This window comes from Cyprinus carpio, chromosome A6 (genome assembly GCF_018340385.1).
Source record: "Cyprinus carpio isolate SPL01 chromosome A6, ASM1834038v1, whole genome shotgun sequence".
Classification (NCBI taxonomy): Eukaryota; Metazoa; Chordata; class Actinopteri; order Cypriniformes; family Cyprinidae; genus Cyprinus; species Cyprinus carpio.
The window spans coordinates 21,113,165-21,135,101 of record NC_056577.1 but is presented as its reverse complement, the minus strand read 5'-3'; the positions used below and the strand labels follow the sequence as shown (position 1 = coordinate 21,135,101).

Sequence of the window (21,937 nt, the reverse complement as noted above, 5' to 3'; positions counted from 1 at the left end):
TCTGAAAGTATGTTACTGAATTTGATATTATTCTTACTTCCCTACATATAAAATAATCTATCTCCTTAATTTCTGTTTAAAAAGACTTGTCGGGTCGGTGCCAATAGCCTCATGGGCAGCACAGCAACTTATAGCGCTGCTCCACTTTGGGTGTCCTGAGTTCGAGTCCTGGCTCATGGATCTTTCCTGATTCCATCCCCGCTCTCTCTCCCCAACTTCACTTCCTGTCTTCAATACTGTCCAATCTTAATAAAAAGGCAAAAATGCCAAAAATAATAATAAATATTTTAAAAAATTATAATAATAATAAAAAAAAACTGGTCGGAACCTATAGATCACACAATATTTTATTATATTACCAAATAAGAAAGAAAATACAGTGTCAACTTAAAAGTGATTTATTATAAAAAAAAATAATAGGTGCAATTTTGTCCAGATAATATTTTAAATGTATTAAGATTTTTATTTTTAATTTCTAAAATTTGTATTTTTAATTTTTTACTAAAACTTGCTGTATTTGAACAAGTAGTTAAAAGGTTTTTTTTTTTTTAGGAGGTCATGTCTTTTCTTGCCTATATAGGTCACCAAGTGTGCTAGAACTGCCAGTAGTTTACTCTCAAAAAAGTGATTGTGTTAAAAAGTGTCACAATTTTCACAATGTTTCTTAGCCACAACTCGATGTAATAGAGGTGCAGTGTTGTCAAAATGTCTCTGTACTGTACACATGTCTGACAAGTCTGATCCAGAGTTGTCAAACTCAAAGATGAGTATCAGTTTACGGTCCAACATTGCCAGTATTCTTACGATTTTTCTGTTCATTTAACAAAGTGAGCAACGGCCAGATGAAATTATCATTTAAATGATCATTTAACAGGTTTGAATTACCCCTGGGACAGTTAAGGATATAGGATTTTTACATCATCTCCAGTAGCCTTGCTACAAATTGTAAACGTATCCTCTTGAAGAGTCTAAGCATTGACCACATACGCGCAGCAACAAAATACTACTGTCAGTCCTATATTTGAGTACTAAATATGGTTATGTTCACACGCAGTTCGATTATGTAAAGGAATAGTTTACCCAAAAATGAAATTTTGAAGAAATTTGACTCACCCTCAGGCCATCCAAGATGTAGATGAGTTTGTTCTTCATCAGAACATGATTAGAAAAATTTAGCATTACATAACTTGCTCATTAACAGATCCTCTGCAGTGAATGGGTGCTGTCAGAATGAGAATTCAAACAACAGTGATTAAAATGCCTTTATAAGTGGATTTTTTTTTTTTTTTTTTTTTTTTTTTTTTTTTTATTTTCAAACACATAGCTTTTCAGTTCACAAGATGTTAACTGATCTTGATATCTTGGATGGCCTGAGGGTGAGTACATTTTAAGCACATCTTTATTTTGTTTGAACTATTTGTTTAAGAAAGTGACAACAGCCTTCTATAAGCAAACCCACACTCGGAAATTTTCTGGACTCACAACCAAAACAGTATTTTTGGTGGTTCATTCCTGCGTGAACAAACATTTTCTACATAAACAGCTGTTGTGTCTTACATTTCACTCTTACTCATACTGCATCTTTCAGATCTACTGCATGCACCCAGACTGTGTCATTCAGTTAGAAAAAGAGAAGTGCATGGAAAGGATGGCCATGGATGACCATAGCAGTGAACCTGAACTGGGTAAGACCTACATTTATGTGTACAACAGTCTGTGTGTTTGTATTTTCTAGTTTAGGGACACATTTGTCCCAAGAAGTCATCCATCCAAGGACATTTTTAATTGGAAAAATGGTAAAAAATTTAACACATTTTGTCATAATAATAACAATAGTCATAATAATAATACATTCACCATGATAGACAAACAGAAAAATATGTGAGTCTGTGTTTATGTGGTGGCGGTGGTACATATTACGTGTCAGACTGCAAGTAAATTATTGCTATTTCCTTATTCAATCACACAGTTTTTCAGTTGTAATTTTAGAGCCACACATACAGTAAATGCTGCCATTTACCATTTTGTTATGCAGTGCAAAGCTATTAGCGTTCAACTGTGAAGTGCAGCAATAGATTTACCAGAGACTGCTGTTTGAGTCATCTAAATATAGCATGCTTGCAGATGTTTATGATAAGAAACATTTAAAATAAGTTTTAAAATTAGTTTCAATTTAGATTATGGATTTTAGAAGTGATCTGTGTGATGAAATTAAGCCCAAAGCTTTCAGACTAAGCTGGAGAATTTAAGACCTTGTGACGGTTCACAGGAAGTGGATACTACTGTCCAGTCCTATATTGAGTACTAAATATGGTTATGTTCCACGCAGTTCGATTATGTAAAGGAATAGTTTACCCCAAAAATGAAATTTTGAAGAAATTTGACTCACCCTCAGGCCATCCAAGATGTAGATGAGTTTGTTCTTCATCAGAACATGATTAGAAAAATTTTAGCATTACATAACTTGCTCATTAACAGATCCTCTCTGCAGTGAATGGGTGCTGTCAGAATGTAGAATTCAAACAACAGTGATTAAAATGCCTTTATAAGTGGATTTTTTTTTTTTTTTTTTTTTTTTTTTTTTACAAACACATAGCTTTTCAGTTCACAAGATGTTAACTGATCTTGATATCTTGGATGGCCTGAGGGTGAGTACATTTTAAGCACATCTTTATTTTGTTTGAACTATTTGTTTAAGAAAGTGACAACAGCCCTTCTATAAGCAAAACCCACACTCGGAAATTTTCTGGACTCACAACCAAAACAGTATTTTTGGTGGTTCATTCCTGCGTGAACAAACATTTTCTACATAAACAGCTGTTGTGTCTTACATTTCAATCTTACTCATACTGCCATCTTTCAGATCTACTGCATGCACCCAGACTGTGTCATTCAGTTAGAAAAAGAGAAGGGCATGGAAAGGATGGCCCATGGATGACCATAGCAGTGAACCTGAACTGGGTAGACCTACATTTATGTGTACAACAGTCTGTGTGTTTTGTATTTTCTAGTTTAGGGACACACTTTGTCCCAAGAAGTCATCCATCCAAGGACATTTTTTAATTGAAAAATGGTAAAAATTTAACACATTTTGTCATAATAATAACAATAGTCATAATAATAATACATTCACCATGATAGACAAACAGAAAAAATATGTGAGTCTGTGTTTATGTGGGCTGGCGGTGGTACATATTACGTGTCAGACTGCAAGTAAATTATTGCTATTTCCTTATTCAATCACACAGTTTTTTCAGTTTGTAATTTTAGAGCCACACATACAGTAAAATGCTGCCATTTACCCATTTTGTTATGCAGTGCAAAGCTATTAGCGTCAACTGTGAAGTGCAGCAATAGATTTACCAGAGACTGCTGTTTGAGTCATCTAAAATATAGCATGCTTGCAGATGTTTATGATAAGAAACATTTAAAATAAGTTTTAAAATTAGTTTCAATTTAGATTATGGATTTTAGAAGTGATCTGATATAAACATGTGATGAAATTAAGCCCAAAGCTTTCAGACTAAGCTGGAGAATTTAAGACCTTGTGACGGTTCACAGGAAGTGGGGGGAAGATCATTAGCTCTGAGCTTTTCCAGAACCCCTCTAGTGCTGTCTGCATGTGGCATTGATCATAATCCTTTGGACATTCACAATCACAGTCAGTAATGAAATGCTGACATTTTGATTTGTCAAGAGCTGTCCTTAGGGAATGGATTCAAGCGATAACATGAAAATAGAGCTGCCCATAGTTTTAGGCTGTAAGCTGAAACTTAGGGAGTGGCCAAGGTAACAAAAATATGTTTAAAGAACAATTTGCAAACATTATGGGAACATTACTTTTGAATGTTCTCTGCATGTTCTGAAACAAGAAGTAACATTTAAAACATGTTAGATGAATTTTAAAAGAATCAACAATGCATAAATAACATTGTGAGAACATTATTAAAAACCAGATAACTTTGAACAAATGTTCTATTAATGTTTACTTTGAGAGAGCCTTGCCAACACGTTAGTCAAGTTAGTTCTGAGAATGTCACCTGTTAGCTGGGGGAGGACATGTACATTAAATATAACATTAAAGCAGTAAGTGCAGAAAGCACATAACGTTCTGTGGTTTGGGCTACAGTAGACTTTTTACACCGCTTTATCTTTATTTGCCTATTTTTAGCTGCTGTAAATAAGCACTGACTGGATCATTGGCTCTTTGAATCATTTATTTATTTCCTAAGTAGCCATTATTCATAAGGCATTTTACATTAAAAAACACTGTCTTGGGTGTGTGCTATAGCATAGCTTATGGCCAACTAAACAAACAAGGCTTTGGAATTTGTAGTGGTATTATTTGTCACGGATCCAGCCAACCAACCAGCGTCAGACCCTACAGCTCAACCTTCCCGTTCCTGCTCACCTGAGTATTAAGTCATTGCACCTGCCGCTGCCCAATCAAGACGTGCATATAAACCCGCACTCACAGACACCTAACCGTCTGGTCTCGTCTATCGCGTGTGTGAAGGACTTACCCGACTCCCGATCTCCAGTTCTCAGATCATCTTCATCCTCATCGTCATCGACGTCATCTTCAGCCGTTGGTCAGTGGAAGTTAAGTCTCTCGGATACTGGGCATTCACGTCCGTTCACCTCTGTGGTGTTTCCCCGGAGTATTATCTCTTCATTAAAATTCAGTGAATTCTCATCTTGTCTCCTGTGCTTCAGTGGTGCGTGACAGAAGACCAGACCACTATTTCACGAAGATATGGACCCCAGTTCTCCGACCACGTCACAACTCGATCCATTTGCCGAACTCATTAATCAGCTCCGGCAGTCACTCTTTCCTCCAGGCGCCGCTTCCTCACCTGAACTGCCGGCCGGTCCTATGGCCCTACCAGCGCCATTCAGTGGCGCGGCGGAGAATTGCAGCGGCTTTCTACTGCAGTGCACTTTATTGTTTGAGATGCAACCTCAGCGCTTCCCCACAGATAGAGCCAAGATCGCATTTATTATCTCACTGCTCTCTGGTCGTGCTCTCCTGTGGGCTAAAACCATCTGGGAACAAGCTGGGCCTGCAACTCGTACCCTGGAAACCTTCGTAACACATTTTAAGGAGGTATTTGATCAATCTGCAAACTCCCTTTCTGTACATGACCAATTATATCACCTAAAGCAGGGAAGATCCTCGGTGGCGGAGTATGCAGTGAAGTTCCGCACCTTAGCAGCTGCGAGCGGATGGAATGAGGCTGCTCTCATCACAGCTTATAGACAGGGGCTATCCCCATCTCTCCGATTACATCTCGCCATCTATGATGATAGCTTTGGTTTGGAGAATCTGATCCAACGTTCTATCCGGGTAGCCCAGAGGCTAGCAGCATGTGATCTGGGATTGCCCGCGCCTTCTACTTCACCCACCACCACTGCAGTAGCCCTATCTTCCCCAGTGCAATATCCTTCAGCATCAGCCATCGAACTGATGCAAGTTGACTCCTTCCATCTCTCACCTGCTGAACGTCAAAGACGGCTGCGACAACACCTATGTCTTTACTGTGGAGCAAATGGTCATCTCATATCTGAATGCCCCGTTCATCCACCTCGTCCAGCGGTGAGTAGCCTGACCTCTAGGGCTGAAGTTGCATCATTAGTCTACTTTCCTGTATCGGTGATCTCTGCCACAAATTCCATTTCAGCGAAGGCCCTCATTGACTCGGGCTCCGCGGGAAACTTCATTTCCAGACACCTCGTCAGCCAGTTCCACATCCCACAAATCCCTTGCCAGAAGATGAATGTACACTCCATTCTGGGGAAACCTCTCGGAAAAGGTATTATTTCTCACTGTACACCATCCCTTACCCTACGCATTGGGGTAACCCATTATGAAAGGATCTCCTTGCTGGTGCTGGATGGATCAACAGCAGATATCATCCTGGGACACCCTTGGCTTAGGCAGCATAACCCTCACCTTTCCTGGACTACGGGCGACATCCTCTCTTGGAGCGCCTCCTGCTTTAAAAGTTGTCTAAAACTCCCTATTAGACCCTCTTCCCCTACTAGATCAACCCAGTTACTCCTCCAGGCCACAACCATCGAGAGTCCCAGAGGTCAGCATGATATAGCAGTCCCAGAAGAGTATAGCCCATTCCGGGATGTTTTTAGTAAGCAACTCGCCACCCGTTTGCCACCGCACAGACCATTGGACTGTGCTATTGAACTGCTGCCAGGTGCAACCCTACCTAAGGGAAGAGTGTATCCCCTATCCATCCCAGAACAGAAGGCCATGGAAGAGTATGTAGAAGAGGCTCTTCGTCAGGGTTACATCCGCCCTTCTACATCCCCTGCCGCTTCCAGTTTCTTCTTTGTAGCCAAGAAAGACGGAGGCTTAAGACCATGCATTGACTACCGGGCCCTTAACAAGCAGACCGTACAGTACAAATATCCCCTTCCCCTGGTACCAGTGGCACTCGAGATGTTGAGAGGGGCTTCTATTTTCACCAAGCTAGACCTGCGCAGCGCGTACAACCTCATCCGGATACGGAGGGGGGATGAATGGAAGACTGCCTTCATCACACCTTCAGGGCACTATGAATACAGGGTCATGCCATATGGACTAGCCAATTCACCCTCCGTGTTCCAGGCCTTCATGAATGAGGTGTTCCGGGACTACCTACATCAGTTTGTGATCATTTACATTGATGACATCCTAATATACTCGCAGAACGAGGCCGATCATCATCTCCATGTGGCACAGGTCCTCCAAAGACTTAGGGATAATCACCTGTACCTCAAAATCGAAAAATGTGAATTTCACCACTCCTCTATTCAGTTCTTGGGCTACATCATTGACGCCAGGGGAGTACAAATGGATCTGAAGAAGGTGGAAGCTGTCCGGCAGTGGCCTATTCCCACTTCGGTCAAAGAACTCCAACGATTCTTGGGTTTTGCGAATTTTTATCGCCGCTTCATCTGTAACTTTAGTACCTTAGCAGCTCCCCTCACTTCCCTCCTACGGAAGACACCCAGGCATCTATCATGGTCTCCAGCAGCATCTCAGGCATTCTCCCAGCTAAAATTAGCCTTCACTACAGCTCCCACTTTGATCCACCCTAACGCGGAATTACCCTTCATTGTTGAAGTTGATGCCTCTACGACAGGTGTGCGAGCGGTGTTATCACAGCGGGTGCGTGTTCCACCGAAGCTCCATCCGTGCGCCTTCTTCTCCAAGAAGTTATCCCCGGCGGAGCAGAATTATGATATTGGCAATCGAGAACTGCTAGCCATCAAACTAGCATTGGAAGAATGGCATCACTGGCTGGAGGGAGCCAATCATCCGTTTGAAGTTATCACTGACCATCGCAACTTAGAGTACCTCCAGGAAGCTAAACGCCTAAACCCTCGTCAAGCCAGATGGGCATTATTCTTCACCCGGTTAAAATTCACAGTGACGTATCGTCCAGGAAAAAAGAATCAAAGGGCCGACGCCCAGTCCCACATTCATGCCCCAGACCAAGCTACCAGTCTACCAGAATCCATTCTCCCTCCAGCCATCATCGTCAGTTCCATCCATTGGGCTCTAAATGATCAAATCGCCCAAGCAACTCTTACTGAACCTGCTCCACCGGGAGTCCCCGAGGGTCTGACCTATGTCCCATCAGCTCTAAGACTGTCCCTCATGAACTCAGTACACTCTTCCTTAGGGTCAGGACATCCAGGGAGCCAACGAACCCTCTCGCTCATCCGCAACAGATATTGGTGGCCTGGCATGGCCAGAGAAATCAAACGCTTTGTTCAAGGATGTTCCACCTGTGCCATCTCCAGCGTACCACACCATCTTCCCGAGGGGAAGTTACTTCCACTGCCTATTCCTCGCCAACCCTGGTCACACCTAGGAGTGGATTTCATTTCGGATCTGGCCAACTCTAACTCCTACACTTGCGTTCTTGTGGTGGTAGATCGTTTCTCAAAGGCCTTTCGCCTTATTCCACTAAAGGGTCTGCCATCAGCCATGGAGACTGCTGAAGCCCTATTCAATCAGGTATTCCGGAACTATGGGCTACCCGAAGACATAATCTCGGACCGAGGACCTCAATTTATTTCCAGAGTTTGGAAGGCCTTCTTCCGTCTCCTAGGTGTATCAGTTAACCTAACATCTGGCTACCATCCACAATCGAATGGTCAGACTGAAAGGAAGATTCAGGAGATCGGACGCTTCCTGACGTCGTACTGCCATGGCCACCAACATACTTGAAGCCAGTATCTTCCCTGGGCAGAGTACGCTCAAAACTCTCTCCGCCAGTCCACCACAGGCCTAACACCTTTCCAATGCGTGCTTGGCTTCCAGCCACCTCTGTTCCCCTGGTCAGGAGAGCCCTCTGAGGTCCCAGCAGTCAACTATTGGTTTCAGGAGAGCGAGAGGGTCTGGGACTCAGCACATGTCCATCTGCAAGGGGCAGTTAGGAGGCACAAGATCCAGGCAGACATTCACAGAGCAGTAACACCTACATACCTCCCTGGACAGAAGGTCTGGCTCTCTACTAGGGATATACGCCTCCGGCTGCCCTGCCGCCCCAAAAGTCCCAGATACATGGGGCCATTCACTATTTTAAGGCAGATCAATCCTGTCACTTATCATCTAAAATTACCTCCAAATTGCAGAATTACCCCTACCTTCCACGTATCTCTACTAAAACCTCACCGACCTTCTCTTCTCCCTTCTCCCACACGAAATGAAATCCCCTACGAACCTACCCCTCCAATCGAACCGGAGGAAGACCCCATCTACACCGTACGTGCCATCCTGGATTCACGGCGACGAGGAGGCCAACTGGAATATCTCATTGACTGGGAGGGCTTCGGTCCTGAAGAAAGGTCCTGGATTCCGCATGAGGATGTTCTAGACCCTGCCTTACTCCAGGAGTTCCACACCAATCACCCCGATCGCCCAGCACCCAGAGGAAGAGGCCGTCCTCGTCGCCACCATCATCGGGCTTCAGGAGCTGCCCGTGGAGGAGGGGGTACTGTCACGGATCCAGCCAACCAACCAGCGTCAGACCCTACAGCTCAACCTTCCCGTTCCTGCTCACCTGAGTATTAAGTCATTGCACCTGCCGCTGCCCAATCAAGACGTGCATATAAACCCGCACTCACAGACACCTAACCGTCTGGTCTCGTCTATCGCGTGTGTGAAAGACTTACCCGACTTCCGATCTCCAGTTCTCAGATCATCTTCATCCTCATCGTCATCGACGTCATCTTCAGCCGTTGGTCAGTGGCCTACGATTCTCCTCTTCCCTGAAGTACACCAGGACTTGTGTTTTGGAAGTTAAGTCTCTCGGATACTGGGCATTCACGTCCGTTCACCTCTGCGGTGTTTCCCCAGAGTATTATCTCTTCATTAAAATTCAGTGAATTCTCATCTTGTCTCCTGTGCTTCAGTGGTGCGTGACATTATTTTTGGTCCTTTTATGATTATTATTTATTTATTTATTTATTTTGCAGCTGTTTTATATGGGTTTTATGCAGCTTCTGGAATTTGCTCAAGCACAAGCTTCTGCTTTGGTTCTGTGTTTGGCACTGCTACAAAAAAAAAAAAAAAAATGATATTGATATACAGTAAATACCTAACATGACAGACAATAAAAAGTCTTTGACAGATGTCGGTCTTTAATGGCTTCTCAGTGGCAATGTCAGTTTGCTTTAAGCATGCACCTGCCAGAGATCCATCAATTATTCATCTCAAGCTAATTTTTGTAAAAAAAAAAAAAAAAAAAAAAAGATTGTTAAACATTGTTAAATGTAAGCATGACATCATTAATATGGCACTATTGCATACTATTATAAATCTGGCTTAAAATGCAACATAGTTTTACAAAATAAGTAATGGGGTCCCTGCTCTATCTTTGTATCCATTAAAGCAGTGGGCTGAGGGGGCCTAAGCACAGTTCCAAGGGGGTTGCAAGATGGCTCAAAAAAGATTTAAAATAAAACCAAACATGTTTTTAAAATAAGCTAAAAATCAAGATGTAAGCTAATGTCATTTTAAATTTGTTCTCTCAAAACCATTTTTTTATTTATGATCTAGGGTTCTCATTGTCTTAAAAACCTCGAAGACCTGGAAACGTCACGAAAATTACTGAAATATTTAAAAGTCAAGGACGTTTTTATAACGAATATAGTTTTTTCTAGCTATGTCAAGCACTAAAATATTTTATCAATTAGAAATTGCTGTTTGTGAGAAAAAATAAGAAAAACAAATCACTAATTACTAGAAATGTCATGTAAATTAATCACATTGAAGAACATTCATTTAAAACTTCTGAAATTATTCATGAAGTTAATTATTTTATATATTTTTACAATTATTTTAATTACAAGTTATTATTAATATCATTTATCATTTCTATATAAATGGGGTCCTACAAAGGGTCCTATGTTTGAATAAGGTTTACTATTCCTGTTTTAAACGAAGGGATGCTAAAGGATTTGGAATAGAAAATTCCATCCTAAACATTCTACAATGTTAATTTTATGAAAGTACAAAAAATGTTAGATATAATAAACCAGCCAAACAATTAATTCTAGATGTTGAAAGCATTGTTGTGTCTTTGTTGCAGATTGTTATAATTCAAGAGACAAGACGTTTGAGTCCTTGGCTTGAGATGCAGAGTATTTAAAACACTCCCTCGGCCTTTTGTTAATATAAATGTTTGACATTTATGCACGGACCACCAAGAAGCAAATGTCAACCTTACGTTATTCGAATTTATGCATGTAATTTAAACTGTACACTTGGGTGATTTATTAAGCTGCAGCAAAGAGTGTTTTGTGTGAGCTTACTAATAAGAATGTAAGAATGCAAACAGACTGTGCAAAGGAAATCTCTAATGCTAACTGTGAAGCGACTAGATAAAATATATTGTTAGTTGTTTTAATGAAGTCTTTGCAAGAATGTCTGGGTAATATTTCGAAAACACTGTGAAAACATTCTAACATTTGAGGGGGCTAAGAGCAGAGGAAAAACACAGCTGGCAGATGCTGGTCTGCTCATGTAAATCAAGATCAGCACACACACACACACACACACACACACACACACACACACACACACACACACACACACTCACACACACACACACACACACACACACACACACACACACACACACACACACACAACAACCCCCCACAACACACACACACACACACACACACACACACACACAACACACACACACACACACACACACACACACACACACACACACACACACACACACACACACACACACACATTTGGAAATTCCTTTTTTTTTTTTTTCTCTGGATCCTTAATCCTTGATGGAGATGATAAGATGCTTTAGCATCACATGGTTAGTTCACTGTGAAAGTCTCCTTTCCCTCTGAATATATCACCAGAGGGATTTATTGAAGAGCAATGCCAATATGAAAATAGATAAAGGGATAAAAAAAAAAGCTAATTCTGCATGCTCATATACACATACAAAGACACACGATAAAAAGCGTAGCACAGAGCCATGCTGACAGCATGTGATTATGTGTAGAGAAAGACAGAGCAAGATAGAGAGAATACTAAAGATCAACATGGCTAAAGCTTCTAATTTTGTAACATTTAATTTAGAGGAAAAATCATTAATTTAATTAAAAATAAATATTTACTTAAATTTAATGACTGAGTTTGAGCATATTCTTTAAGCTCAAATACACTATTTTAAATTTTTAAAATGCTATGGCCTTATTTTGATTGAATTCCTATAATCTATTGCCTTATTGATAGCCTATTTTTGTCACTTGTCATTTGCGCTGATTTTCATTGAATCATAAAAGAATGGCTGTCAAGTAGCACACCTAAATATATCTTAAACTAGGCTGTTCTATTCTCAGGTGCTTTAAATACCCCAATAAAAACTGGTTCAGAGGCAGAGTTACCACTAAACTTTAATGTTGAGATCCTAAGGCTTAGCCCAAGTTTTATATATATATATATTAAAAAAAATGAAAAATAGTGTAATTTGAAGTAAAAACATATATGAAACCTATTAGAAATTGGAGCAATTTCATACATTAACATATATATGTAGGTCATATAAATGTCTATAGTATGTGTAATACACAAGTATCTGTATGAGTAATATATTTTTGAACATATATGCCATGTACATTTGTATTCATTTTAAAGCCCATCAAAACATGTTGATATTATGTAAGTAAATATAAAAGACAGACATGTATAAAAAAAAAAAAAATTCTGAAACATATATTGTTGTCATATCTGATTGCTATATATAATTATGTACATATGTACAAATGTGAAAATTATATATTGCATTATAGGTAACATATATGGCAGTACCATTCTTGCTAAAATAGTAATATATGTCATATATTACATTTTCATATTGGGTTTATTGTAGTAGTTGTTTAGGCAGAGATTTAAAGCTATGATATTCTTCTATAATATGATATTCTTGTTTATTCCTCTAGTCTGCCAATGGATGTGGGACAACCTCACCTGCTGGCAGCCAGCAAAAATTGGTCAAGTTATCTGGATGCCCTGTCCTGAGCTATTTGAGGTCATGAATGAGGAAAATGATGGTGAGTACATGAACAATACCTTAAATTGTGAGGCTTACTGAGTAGATATGATATTAAGTAAAACATTTTTTTTTTTTTTTTTTTTTTTTTTTTTTTTGCCTGGGAATCATTCCTTATCTATAAATAAGAATATCATAAAGACTAGGGTTTGTGCTCTTTTGACTTGGGCTAGTAAGCAATAACCTAAAACACCCTAGCAACCCCATAACAATGCACTACACTCAGATTACCTTAGCAACCTACATAGTCACTCTTAGGAAATCATTTACAGCACCCTAGCATTCTCGAGTTATGCATAGGCAAAAAAATAAAATAAAAATATTTAAAATGTAAACATTTATTTTAGTTATTTAAGTACCATTTATATAGTAATTAATATTTTGAATTAGCTGACTAGGTAATTTAAGAAATTTTTTATATTAATTAAGTTTTAATTTTATATTTAAGTTTTAGTCATTTTGTTATGTTTTGTATATAGTTTTTTGTATTTCGTTTAGCTTTATTTTATTGAAGTTTTAATTTTAGTAATTTTAGCACAATAATATAAATTTATATTGCACTTTCTAATGGCTCTTTATTATCTCTTAGAATATTCTTCATGAAATATGTTTGATTTTTGCACCTTTTGTAGAGTTTGGTAAGGTGAGTCGTAACTGCACTGAGGATGGCTGGTCAGAGATGTTCCCTCACTACGTTGATGTTTGTCTTTTTAATGAAAATGGAACAAGTCCAGTAAGTGTGCTTTCTGTTCCTTCTGTATCTCTTTAGAAGATTCCTAAACTTTTCAGCCTCCAAAATTTCTATAGAAATGTAACTCTATTAAGTGCATATTCATTATAGAAAGGTGGGCTTTATCATTTACTGTAACATGTTTGAATTAGCGTGACAATAATAAGCATTTCTTCTCTTTGTTTGGAGGACATGTATTATGTGACAGTGAAGGCTTTGTATACTGTGGGCTACAGCACCTCACTGGTGTCTCTCACCACTGCCATGGTCATTCTCTGCAGGTTCAGGTGAGAGGTCAGCCTGGGTCAAGAAAGAGGCCATGAGCATTCATTCTATTCTTAAGCTTCAGAGGAAACTATATGGACACATTTGTCTTAGTGAAGTGTTTAGAAAAACACCTGCATATCTGTATTAGAGAGATTTTGGGCATTTGGACACACAATTGTAAATAATATTGGAACATAATGATTTAAGTTAAGCCCTTGAAATTAGTAGGACTGGATTAGAATGTAGATTTTTGGACATTTCAATTTGTATATTGTAACATAATACTGAGCTAGTAGACCAAGATGCATGCATCTAAATATATATTACTATGCAACAGTCTGGAGTCAAATTGTTTAAACATGATAGTAAAGACAATTATATTATTACTAAAGATCTATATTTAAAATAAATACTGTTCTATTAAACTTTCTATTTATTTTTGAGAATATCTTAACTTATAAACTCAGCATATTAGAATTACATTTCAAATTTTATTAATTACAAATATACAGGAATCAAATACAAAATATATTAAAATCAAAAATAATTGTAATGTTTTATTTTCAAATATATTTTTTGGTTAATTAATTGCAGGTTTGGTAAGCATAAAAGGTTTCTTTAAAAAATAAATAAATAAACCCTAAACTTTTGAATGGCATTGTACATATAGGATGCAGTTTTGTTGTGTTTTAGCTAATATTTCTTTACTGTGGTTGGCTTTACCCTCAGGAAGCTACACTGCACCAGGAATTTCATTCATATGAACTTGTTTGTGTCCTTCATCCTGAGGGCCTTCTCAGTCTTCATTAAAGACGGCATTTTATATGCAGAGGAGGAAAGCAATCATTGCTTTATACACACTGTGAGTCTCAGTCTCTCTCTCCTTCACATCACACACAAAATACCCCGGCAGTCATGGTGATGGGCCCATTAACATCCCAGGTTGCCCATGTCATTTCTTTGAGGAAGGAATTAGTCTCAGAATGACACGTTTGTGTTGCTGTTATATGCTTTAATTTGCTTCAGATAATGAGGTCTCTGTAGTCACCTCACAGTTGCTTTTTGCTTGGCCAACTAGCTAAATGTGCTTTGAATGTTTCCCTGTGCAACAGTGTGACTCCTTTGTTTTAAAGGGATAGTTAATTCAAAAATTTACTCACCCTCATGTCACTCCAAACCTGTCCAATGAAATTATGTAAATGTAAATTATGATTTAGTTAATCACAATCAAAGAAATATTGTGATAATGTGATATTCACTCTATGTTTTTCTTTTTGCAGGTGGAGTGTAAAGCAGTGATGGTATTTTTTCATTATTGTGTTTTGTCAAACTACTTCTGGCTGTTCATCGAGGGCTTATATCTCTTTACGCTTCTTGTTGATAAGACCTTCCCTCATAAAAAAAAATACTACTACTGGTACACCATTATTGGATGGGGTAAGAGGGGTATTTATAGCTTATAAAGTAAAGAAAAATAAATTATATATATACACACACACACACACACACAAACATACATATACATTACAGTGAAATGTACACAAAAAACTATATGTATAAAATTATTTCAAATTTGTATAGATATAAAATATGTATGTATGCAATATGTAAATTACACAAAGCACACACACATACAAGTTTTTGCTATGTGATGACAAGTGTTGCAATCATGTGCAAATCTGAAATTATATATTTATTTAGATTGCCCATGTTTTCCCAGGTACTCCAACAATATGTGTGGCTGTCTGGGCAGTCTTAAGAGCTCATTTTGATAACATTGGGTAAGATGAAGTTATTTATATATATATATATATATATATATTATCTATAATTAATATGTTATTCAATGAAAAAGCTTAGAACAAAATGAGAGGGGGGAAAACCCTGATAAATGTCTGACATTGCCTGCAGTTGCTGGGATATTAATGACAATGCTGCCATCTGGTGGGTGATCAAGGGTCCTGTTCTTGCCTCTATCATGGTACGGAAAGTACATATTCAATCTCAAAAGACTTTTGACTGTAATATAAAGCTATTGCATTATTATCTTGTCTTTTTTTCACTCTCAGATCAACTTTATACTCTTTATTGGCATCATTATAATCCTGGTGCAGAAGTTGCAGTCTCCAGATATTGGAGGGAATGAGTCCAGCATTTATCTGTTAGTCATATACACATACACATACACATACACATACACATACACATACACATATGCATAAGCATACATATATTCTAAGATTAACTCCATTACTTTCAAGATGTGCAGTCTTTCTATGACATGATTGGGGTGTTTTGTGATTAACAGGCGTCTGGCTCGCTCCACTCTTCTCCTCATTCCTCTATTTGGAATTCACTATACCGTGTTTGCTTTCACACCAGAAGATATCAGCAAAAGAGAAAGACTTGTCTTTGAACTTGGTCTTGGTTCTTTTCAGGTAGAAGTCCCCTTTTGTCTTCTCATCTTTTAATCTTAAAATATTTGTACAAAGAGGCAACTTTATTTCTGTCAGGACCTCTATCATTAAAGATGATTGACACTTAGCATACAGTTTGGATTGGTGGTATGGTTCTGTTCTGGACAAAAACTCCCTGCCTATCCATGCAGCCTGTCATGAAATCAGCAGGGAGAGCAGCAATAACCCCTTTAGGGTAAACAGAACAGAAACAAATGCAGACATTAGTAATGTTCTTAATGACATTTTAATGCAACAACATTATTCAGGATAAAAGGAGTCTGATTCAATGAGGAATATCAGAAAGCCAAGTCCTGACTGTGATGAAAGGAGGAGTTGGGGATGGAGGAGAGTAATTTGCTCCTGAGCCAGTGAAAAAAACTGCTGAATAATACTGAATAGACCTGATATAGGAATGCTGTGATAGGCGTTGTATTCCTGAGAGTCAGCTGATGCAAGCTTGAGTCACGTGACCTGGCAGAACTAACACTACACTTTATTTATTTATTTCATTTATATTTTGTATACTGTAATGCATTGTATTGTCTATTTGTTATTATTAGGTGTGTACTGTATTATTTTTAGGTCATTGTCTATCTGAATTGAAAGTATTACTTATTTCACCTTCATTTATCCAATATATTATATTTAGATATCATTTATATCTTAAAGGGTTAGTTCACCCAAAAATTAAAATTATGTCATTAATGACTCACCCTCATGTCGTTCCAAACCCATAAGACCTCCGTTCATCTTCGGAACACAGTTTAAGATATTTCAGATTTAGTCCGAGAGCTTTCTGACCCTCCATTGAAAATTTATGTACGGTATACTGTCCATGTCCAGAAAGGTAATAAAAACATCATCAAAGTAGTCCATGTGACATCAGTGGGTCAGTTAGAATTTGTTGAAGCATCGAAAATACATTTTGGTCCAAAAATAACAAAAATTATGACTTTATTCAGCATTGTCTTCTCTTCTGGGTCTGTTGTGAGTGTTCACAACACTGTAGTGACACCGCTGACGTATGACGCTGCTGACGTGTTTTCTGGTACGCCCAATAACAAAGAAAACACGTCAGCAGCGTCGTACGTCAGCGGCGTCACTGCAATGTTGTGGACATGAGGGTGAGTCATTAATGACATAATTTTTGGGTGAACTAACCCTTTAAACAAGATTATAAAAACTGTTACTTTTGCATAACCAACCGTTTTTACAATTTCCATTTTTCTTCTCAGGGTTTTGTAGTAGCTGTTCTTTACTGCTTTCTTAATGGAGAGGTAAGTCCTTTAAGTGCTACAGAAAAGATAAATAATGTCTGAAGTTTGGTTTAGCATGGGGGAAAACAAAACCCAGTTACTAATGGACTCCTATGGGAAAAATCAAGATACATTTGCAATGCTTTTTTTTTTTTTTTTTTTTTTTTTTTTTTTTTTTTTTTTTTTTTTTTTTTTGCTTTTTGTTTTTTTTTTAAGAAAAACACTTCAAAATGTAGTTGCAAGTGAGGAATGTAATTATATATATATATATATATATATATATGTATATATACATATACATATATATATATAATATATATATATATATATATATAGGATATATATGTATATATATATAAAATTTTTAGTTACTAGAAAAACGTTTTCAGTTAAAATTCATTTATTTTATTATAAAAGTATTATTATTTTATTTTTTTTTTAATTTAGAAAATCTGATTTTATTATTATAAATACCAACTAGTAAAACATTCAAATTGGATTCTTTTTGCATAAAGCAATGTCTCTGGAGGCCCTTTCTCATTGCAGTGCTCATTACACCAACCATATGCATAAATTATTAACCAACTGGATTTAAAATTCAGGCTCGTCCATGACCAGCATGGAAAGAGATCTGCAGGTCTCCTCCTGTAGGATCCAATCAGTTTAATAACCCACTGAAGTTTCTCCCCAAAGGTGCAGTCAGAAATCAAACGAAAATGGCGAAGCTGGACGGTGAACCGGTACTTTGCAGTGGATATAAAGCACAGGCATCCGTCCCTGGCCAGCAGTGGTGTGAATGGGGGCACACAGCTCTCCATCCTCAGCAAGAGCAGCTCACAGATCCGCATGTCCAGCCTGCAGGCTGAAACACCGGCCACATGAGCGCTCAGAAGAACAGACTGAAGGCCAAACTCCTCAGAACTAGAGCTGCAAAATAATCTACGGCAACTTCTGAATCCTGTTTCATCTTCTGAGTCTGTATTGTGTCGGTTTAAGCTGTAATATCTGTCAACCGTCCATAGATGACAGGCTTTTGCTATGGAACTCTGAGGAGCTCACAACCATTGGTCTATTGTGTGCCAAACAAACAGATACTTTTGATCTGAACTGAAAGGAATTACAGGTCAAGGGGAAATAATGAATCCATAGCATTCTAGTATTTAGGATGTTTTCATCCAGAAAGCTAAAGGTCGTGAACAAGGTGGATATTTTTGTACATATCAACATCACATGAGTCTCTCATTTTCTCATTTCTCTGTCTGTGAAGATTTGTGAAAGTTCCAGATTCATAACATTTTATCGTCAAAGCATTGTCAAACAAGCCGAAGACAGAAGCCAAACTCACTACAATCGGATGTGGGACATGAGTCATTTTTGAAGGAGAAGAAACCACATATTTCATACATGGAGCTTAATGAATATCTGATTCCCAGTTCCTAATACTAATTTAATATGTAAATATTTTCATATATTGTAATTATAGAATGATGGACTGCAGGGACAAGTTTACGGACAACAATGGTCTGCATTGTTGACACTTCTTAAACTAACATTAAGAAAAACTAGCATTTGAAACTTCATTAAAACAGTGAGTAACTGTTTCAAATTGTTTTCATGAGTGGATTCCTCTTGTACTTCATGTGCTCCTATTTTTTTTAAACAGCCGCTAATACAAAAAAATGTCAATTTGAATACAACAATGCATCAAAGCTCATGACACATTAATATACAGTATAACTGGGTAATATTGGTGTAATAGACTTGTGATATGCATGTTGATTCCTTCCCCACACACGTCTATGTCTATTAGCTGTCACACAGTGAATTTACAGCAAAGGATGATGAACCTTTACACTTATATCAATGAATAAATTAATTTAAACTGAGTTAAATTTCTCAGTCAAAAGCTTAGCATTTCCTTATAGTTTTTTCTGACTCATATTTGATATTTTGCTCATTTTGTAATTTAATGTCATAAAAGCATTTACAAATAGAGCACTTAAGATTCCAAAGATAAGTTTTATATATATTTGACCCCTTAAGACGTCAATTTCCATATAAGTTTGCAAGTCTTTGCAACTGATGTCACTTCATACGAAGATGTTTTTTTGCTTCTTCAAAGTGCCTTTTTTTGCACAAAAGAGTCAACTGTTTGGTTTTACAAAGACAAACTGCAACACATAACTGCATTACTCTGTGAAAGTGCTTTCATTATGCTTCAGCAAACCAAGAGGGCTTCAGAGAATTCAAGCTAGTTTTTGTTTCCTTTTTCTTTGGTGTATCTTTCTACAGGCCTTCAATTTCAGTAATGCTGAAGAAAGAAAGAAAGAAAGAAAGAAAGAAAGAGAGAAAGAAAGAAAGCAAGAAAGAAAGAAAGAAAGAAAGAAAGAAAGAAAGAGAGAAAGAAAGAAAGAAAGAAAGAAAGAAAGAAAGAAAGAAAGAAAGAAAGAAAGAAAGAAAGAAAGAAAGAAAGAAAAATGTGTCATATGTAATTTGATTTGAAAAACCAATTCCAAAAACGGAAAAAAAAAAATAATAAAAACGGAAAAAAAAAAATAATAATTGTTTTACATTTAAATTTATATGATCATAACACATTACAGCTTTTCTTCCCAATTTAGTATATATATATATATATATATATATATATATATATATATATATATATATATATATATATATATATATATATATATATCCCTTTATGAAGCATTACTTTTTCAACAAATGCCTTGTTTTTCAAATGATAACTGCAAAAAGATAAAAAAGTAAATGTTTTTATATGATCAATATTTATTTATATGTAAAATTACACTGTATTATAGATTCTTTTGAATAATTATTGAGCATTTGAATTCAACTTTAAGTGAAATGTTTAGCGTTTACAATTGTTTCAAAAAAGTGAGGGTAAATCCTAGCCTGACTACATTGTAGGACACTTATTATCTTTTTACGAGATGTAAAATGACTTTGATTTCGATAAATGTAATTTTAGCATATGACAAAGAATTATGATAGCAAATAATAAACAGCTGACTAATAATTGCTGAATATTCTGTATATTCAATTAAAACGCTGTCTTTCTAATTCAATGACACGATCAGTGTGCGTTCGCATTACTCTTTGCTCAATGTTGTCACACTGAGTAAACAAGCTTTAGCAATACATTGTAGACAGATTGTGTGCAGAGAAACAAGTAGTAATACTTTTTAGTGTACTTGCAAAATAACACAAAAACGAGTTTGTACTTGTGGCCATTTCACATATCCTAAGCTGGGGTTTTATTGAAATATTAAGAATTTTAAGTCATTTATAATTGTGATTAAATAGCTCTTTGTGATAATGTTGTTTACATGTGTAGTTATCAGCATTGCTGCCTATTCCTCTTAAACAATGCATGCATTTCCTGTGATCTGTTCGGCGTTAAAGCACACAAAGAAAGTAGGTGGCTTATTATATTACAAATGATGTACAGCAATACTGTTGTTTCGAAACAAATACCACAATCACAAAAATAAGTGAGTCTTACCCATAGGGCCAACAAGCATGTGCACTTTCTTGATAACACACAAAGACTATTTTTATTAGGCTATATCCCAGGAATTATTACAGTGCTTTTTGTATAATAAGTTAAGAACAATTTAAATGGCACATTTTGGTCAAACAAACACCTCTCTAATACCTCTCATTCAAAGTAGTGGGATTGCAGTGCTGGCACAGATTCTACACAGAAACTTACCTAGAACTAGAAAGTCTGCACATTTTATACCTCATACAACATTCAACAGAAATTACCGAGCTTTCAACACATGAGCCTATAATCACCACTGCGCATTTCAACTGCTAATGACTTAGAACATACATAAAAATGGGATGATGGGAAGTTAAGTAAACTGTCATCATTACATGTGTATGGAAATGAAAATATGTGGGCTTTTATATTTCACAGCACAGATTTTTTATTTTATTTTTTTCCCTGTAAGTGAAAATGTATAATTACTAATACTGTAGAATAAGCTATGGTTTAGATGTAATATATGAAATGTTGCTTATTTGAAGATTTGTTTTTTAATGGAGGAGTATGGTTTACTTCATGTCACCTCACACAAACTATATGTGGAAACTTTGTTTCTGATTTTAAACTAACATATGACAGAAAACAAGAACATATTATTTGGAATACTAATAATACAGTGGTTTGACAGACTTGTAATGGCTAAATTCATTTGAATGTTCTATGTTAACTGCAGCTAAACTTGCTTTTATGGAGAGTTGCTGGCTTTTTATGTTTTTTCTTTGTGCATATTTTATGTCTCGGATTGTGATGTGAAATGATTTTTTGTTGGATGTATGTATGGTAAATCTTTTTGCACATTATAGACTATTCATTTTGAAACATCATTAAATGTTTTTGACAAGTGAAGATGAAGTGAAGAAGAACTTTTCTAATAATAATCCCTTACTTAATGTAGTAGGACACAATATGTTAAAGGCAGTAAAATGGCAGATGTTAAAAACATATTAATGTGTCTTTAAGACCATTATGTAAGTTTATAAATAATGTCAAGTTTGTGGAAAAATAAAGTAAAAGTAGGTGCACCTTCTTACAAAAAATAAATAAATAAA

General features: G+C 36.9%; 1 protein-coding gene across 1 annotated transcript in view; it reads left to right on the top strand.

Moving 5' to 3' along the window:
- LOC122145326 (pituitary adenylate cyclase-activating polypeptide type I receptor-like) overlaps positions 1 to 19,197 on the top strand; it is a 30,077-nt gene extending 10,880 nt beyond the window's left edge. The window contains exons 3-14 of the mRNA XM_042758404.1: positions 1,589 to 1,685; positions 12,490 to 12,600; positions 13,232 to 13,332; positions 13,519 to 13,616; positions 14,326 to 14,458; positions 14,877 to 15,033; positions 15,317 to 15,377; positions 15,508 to 15,577; positions 15,666 to 15,757; positions 15,905 to 16,034; positions 17,291 to 17,332; positions 18,005 to 19,197. Of these exons, the coding sequence (XP_042614338.1) occupies positions 1,589 to 1,685; positions 12,490 to 12,600; positions 13,232 to 13,332; positions 13,519 to 13,616; positions 14,326 to 14,458; positions 14,877 to 15,033; positions 15,317 to 15,377; positions 15,508 to 15,577; positions 15,666 to 15,757; positions 15,905 to 16,034; positions 17,291 to 17,332; positions 18,005 to 18,193 (1,281 nt within the window). The 3' untranslated portion in view covers positions 18,194 to 19,197. The remainder of the gene's footprint in view (positions 1 to 1,588; positions 1,686 to 12,489; positions 12,601 to 13,231; positions 13,333 to 13,518; positions 13,617 to 14,325; positions 14,459 to 14,876; positions 15,034 to 15,316; positions 15,378 to 15,507; positions 15,578 to 15,665; positions 15,758 to 15,904; positions 16,035 to 17,290; positions 17,333 to 18,004) is intronic.
- The last annotated feature ends 2,740 nt before the right edge of the window (positions 19,198 to 21,937 follow it).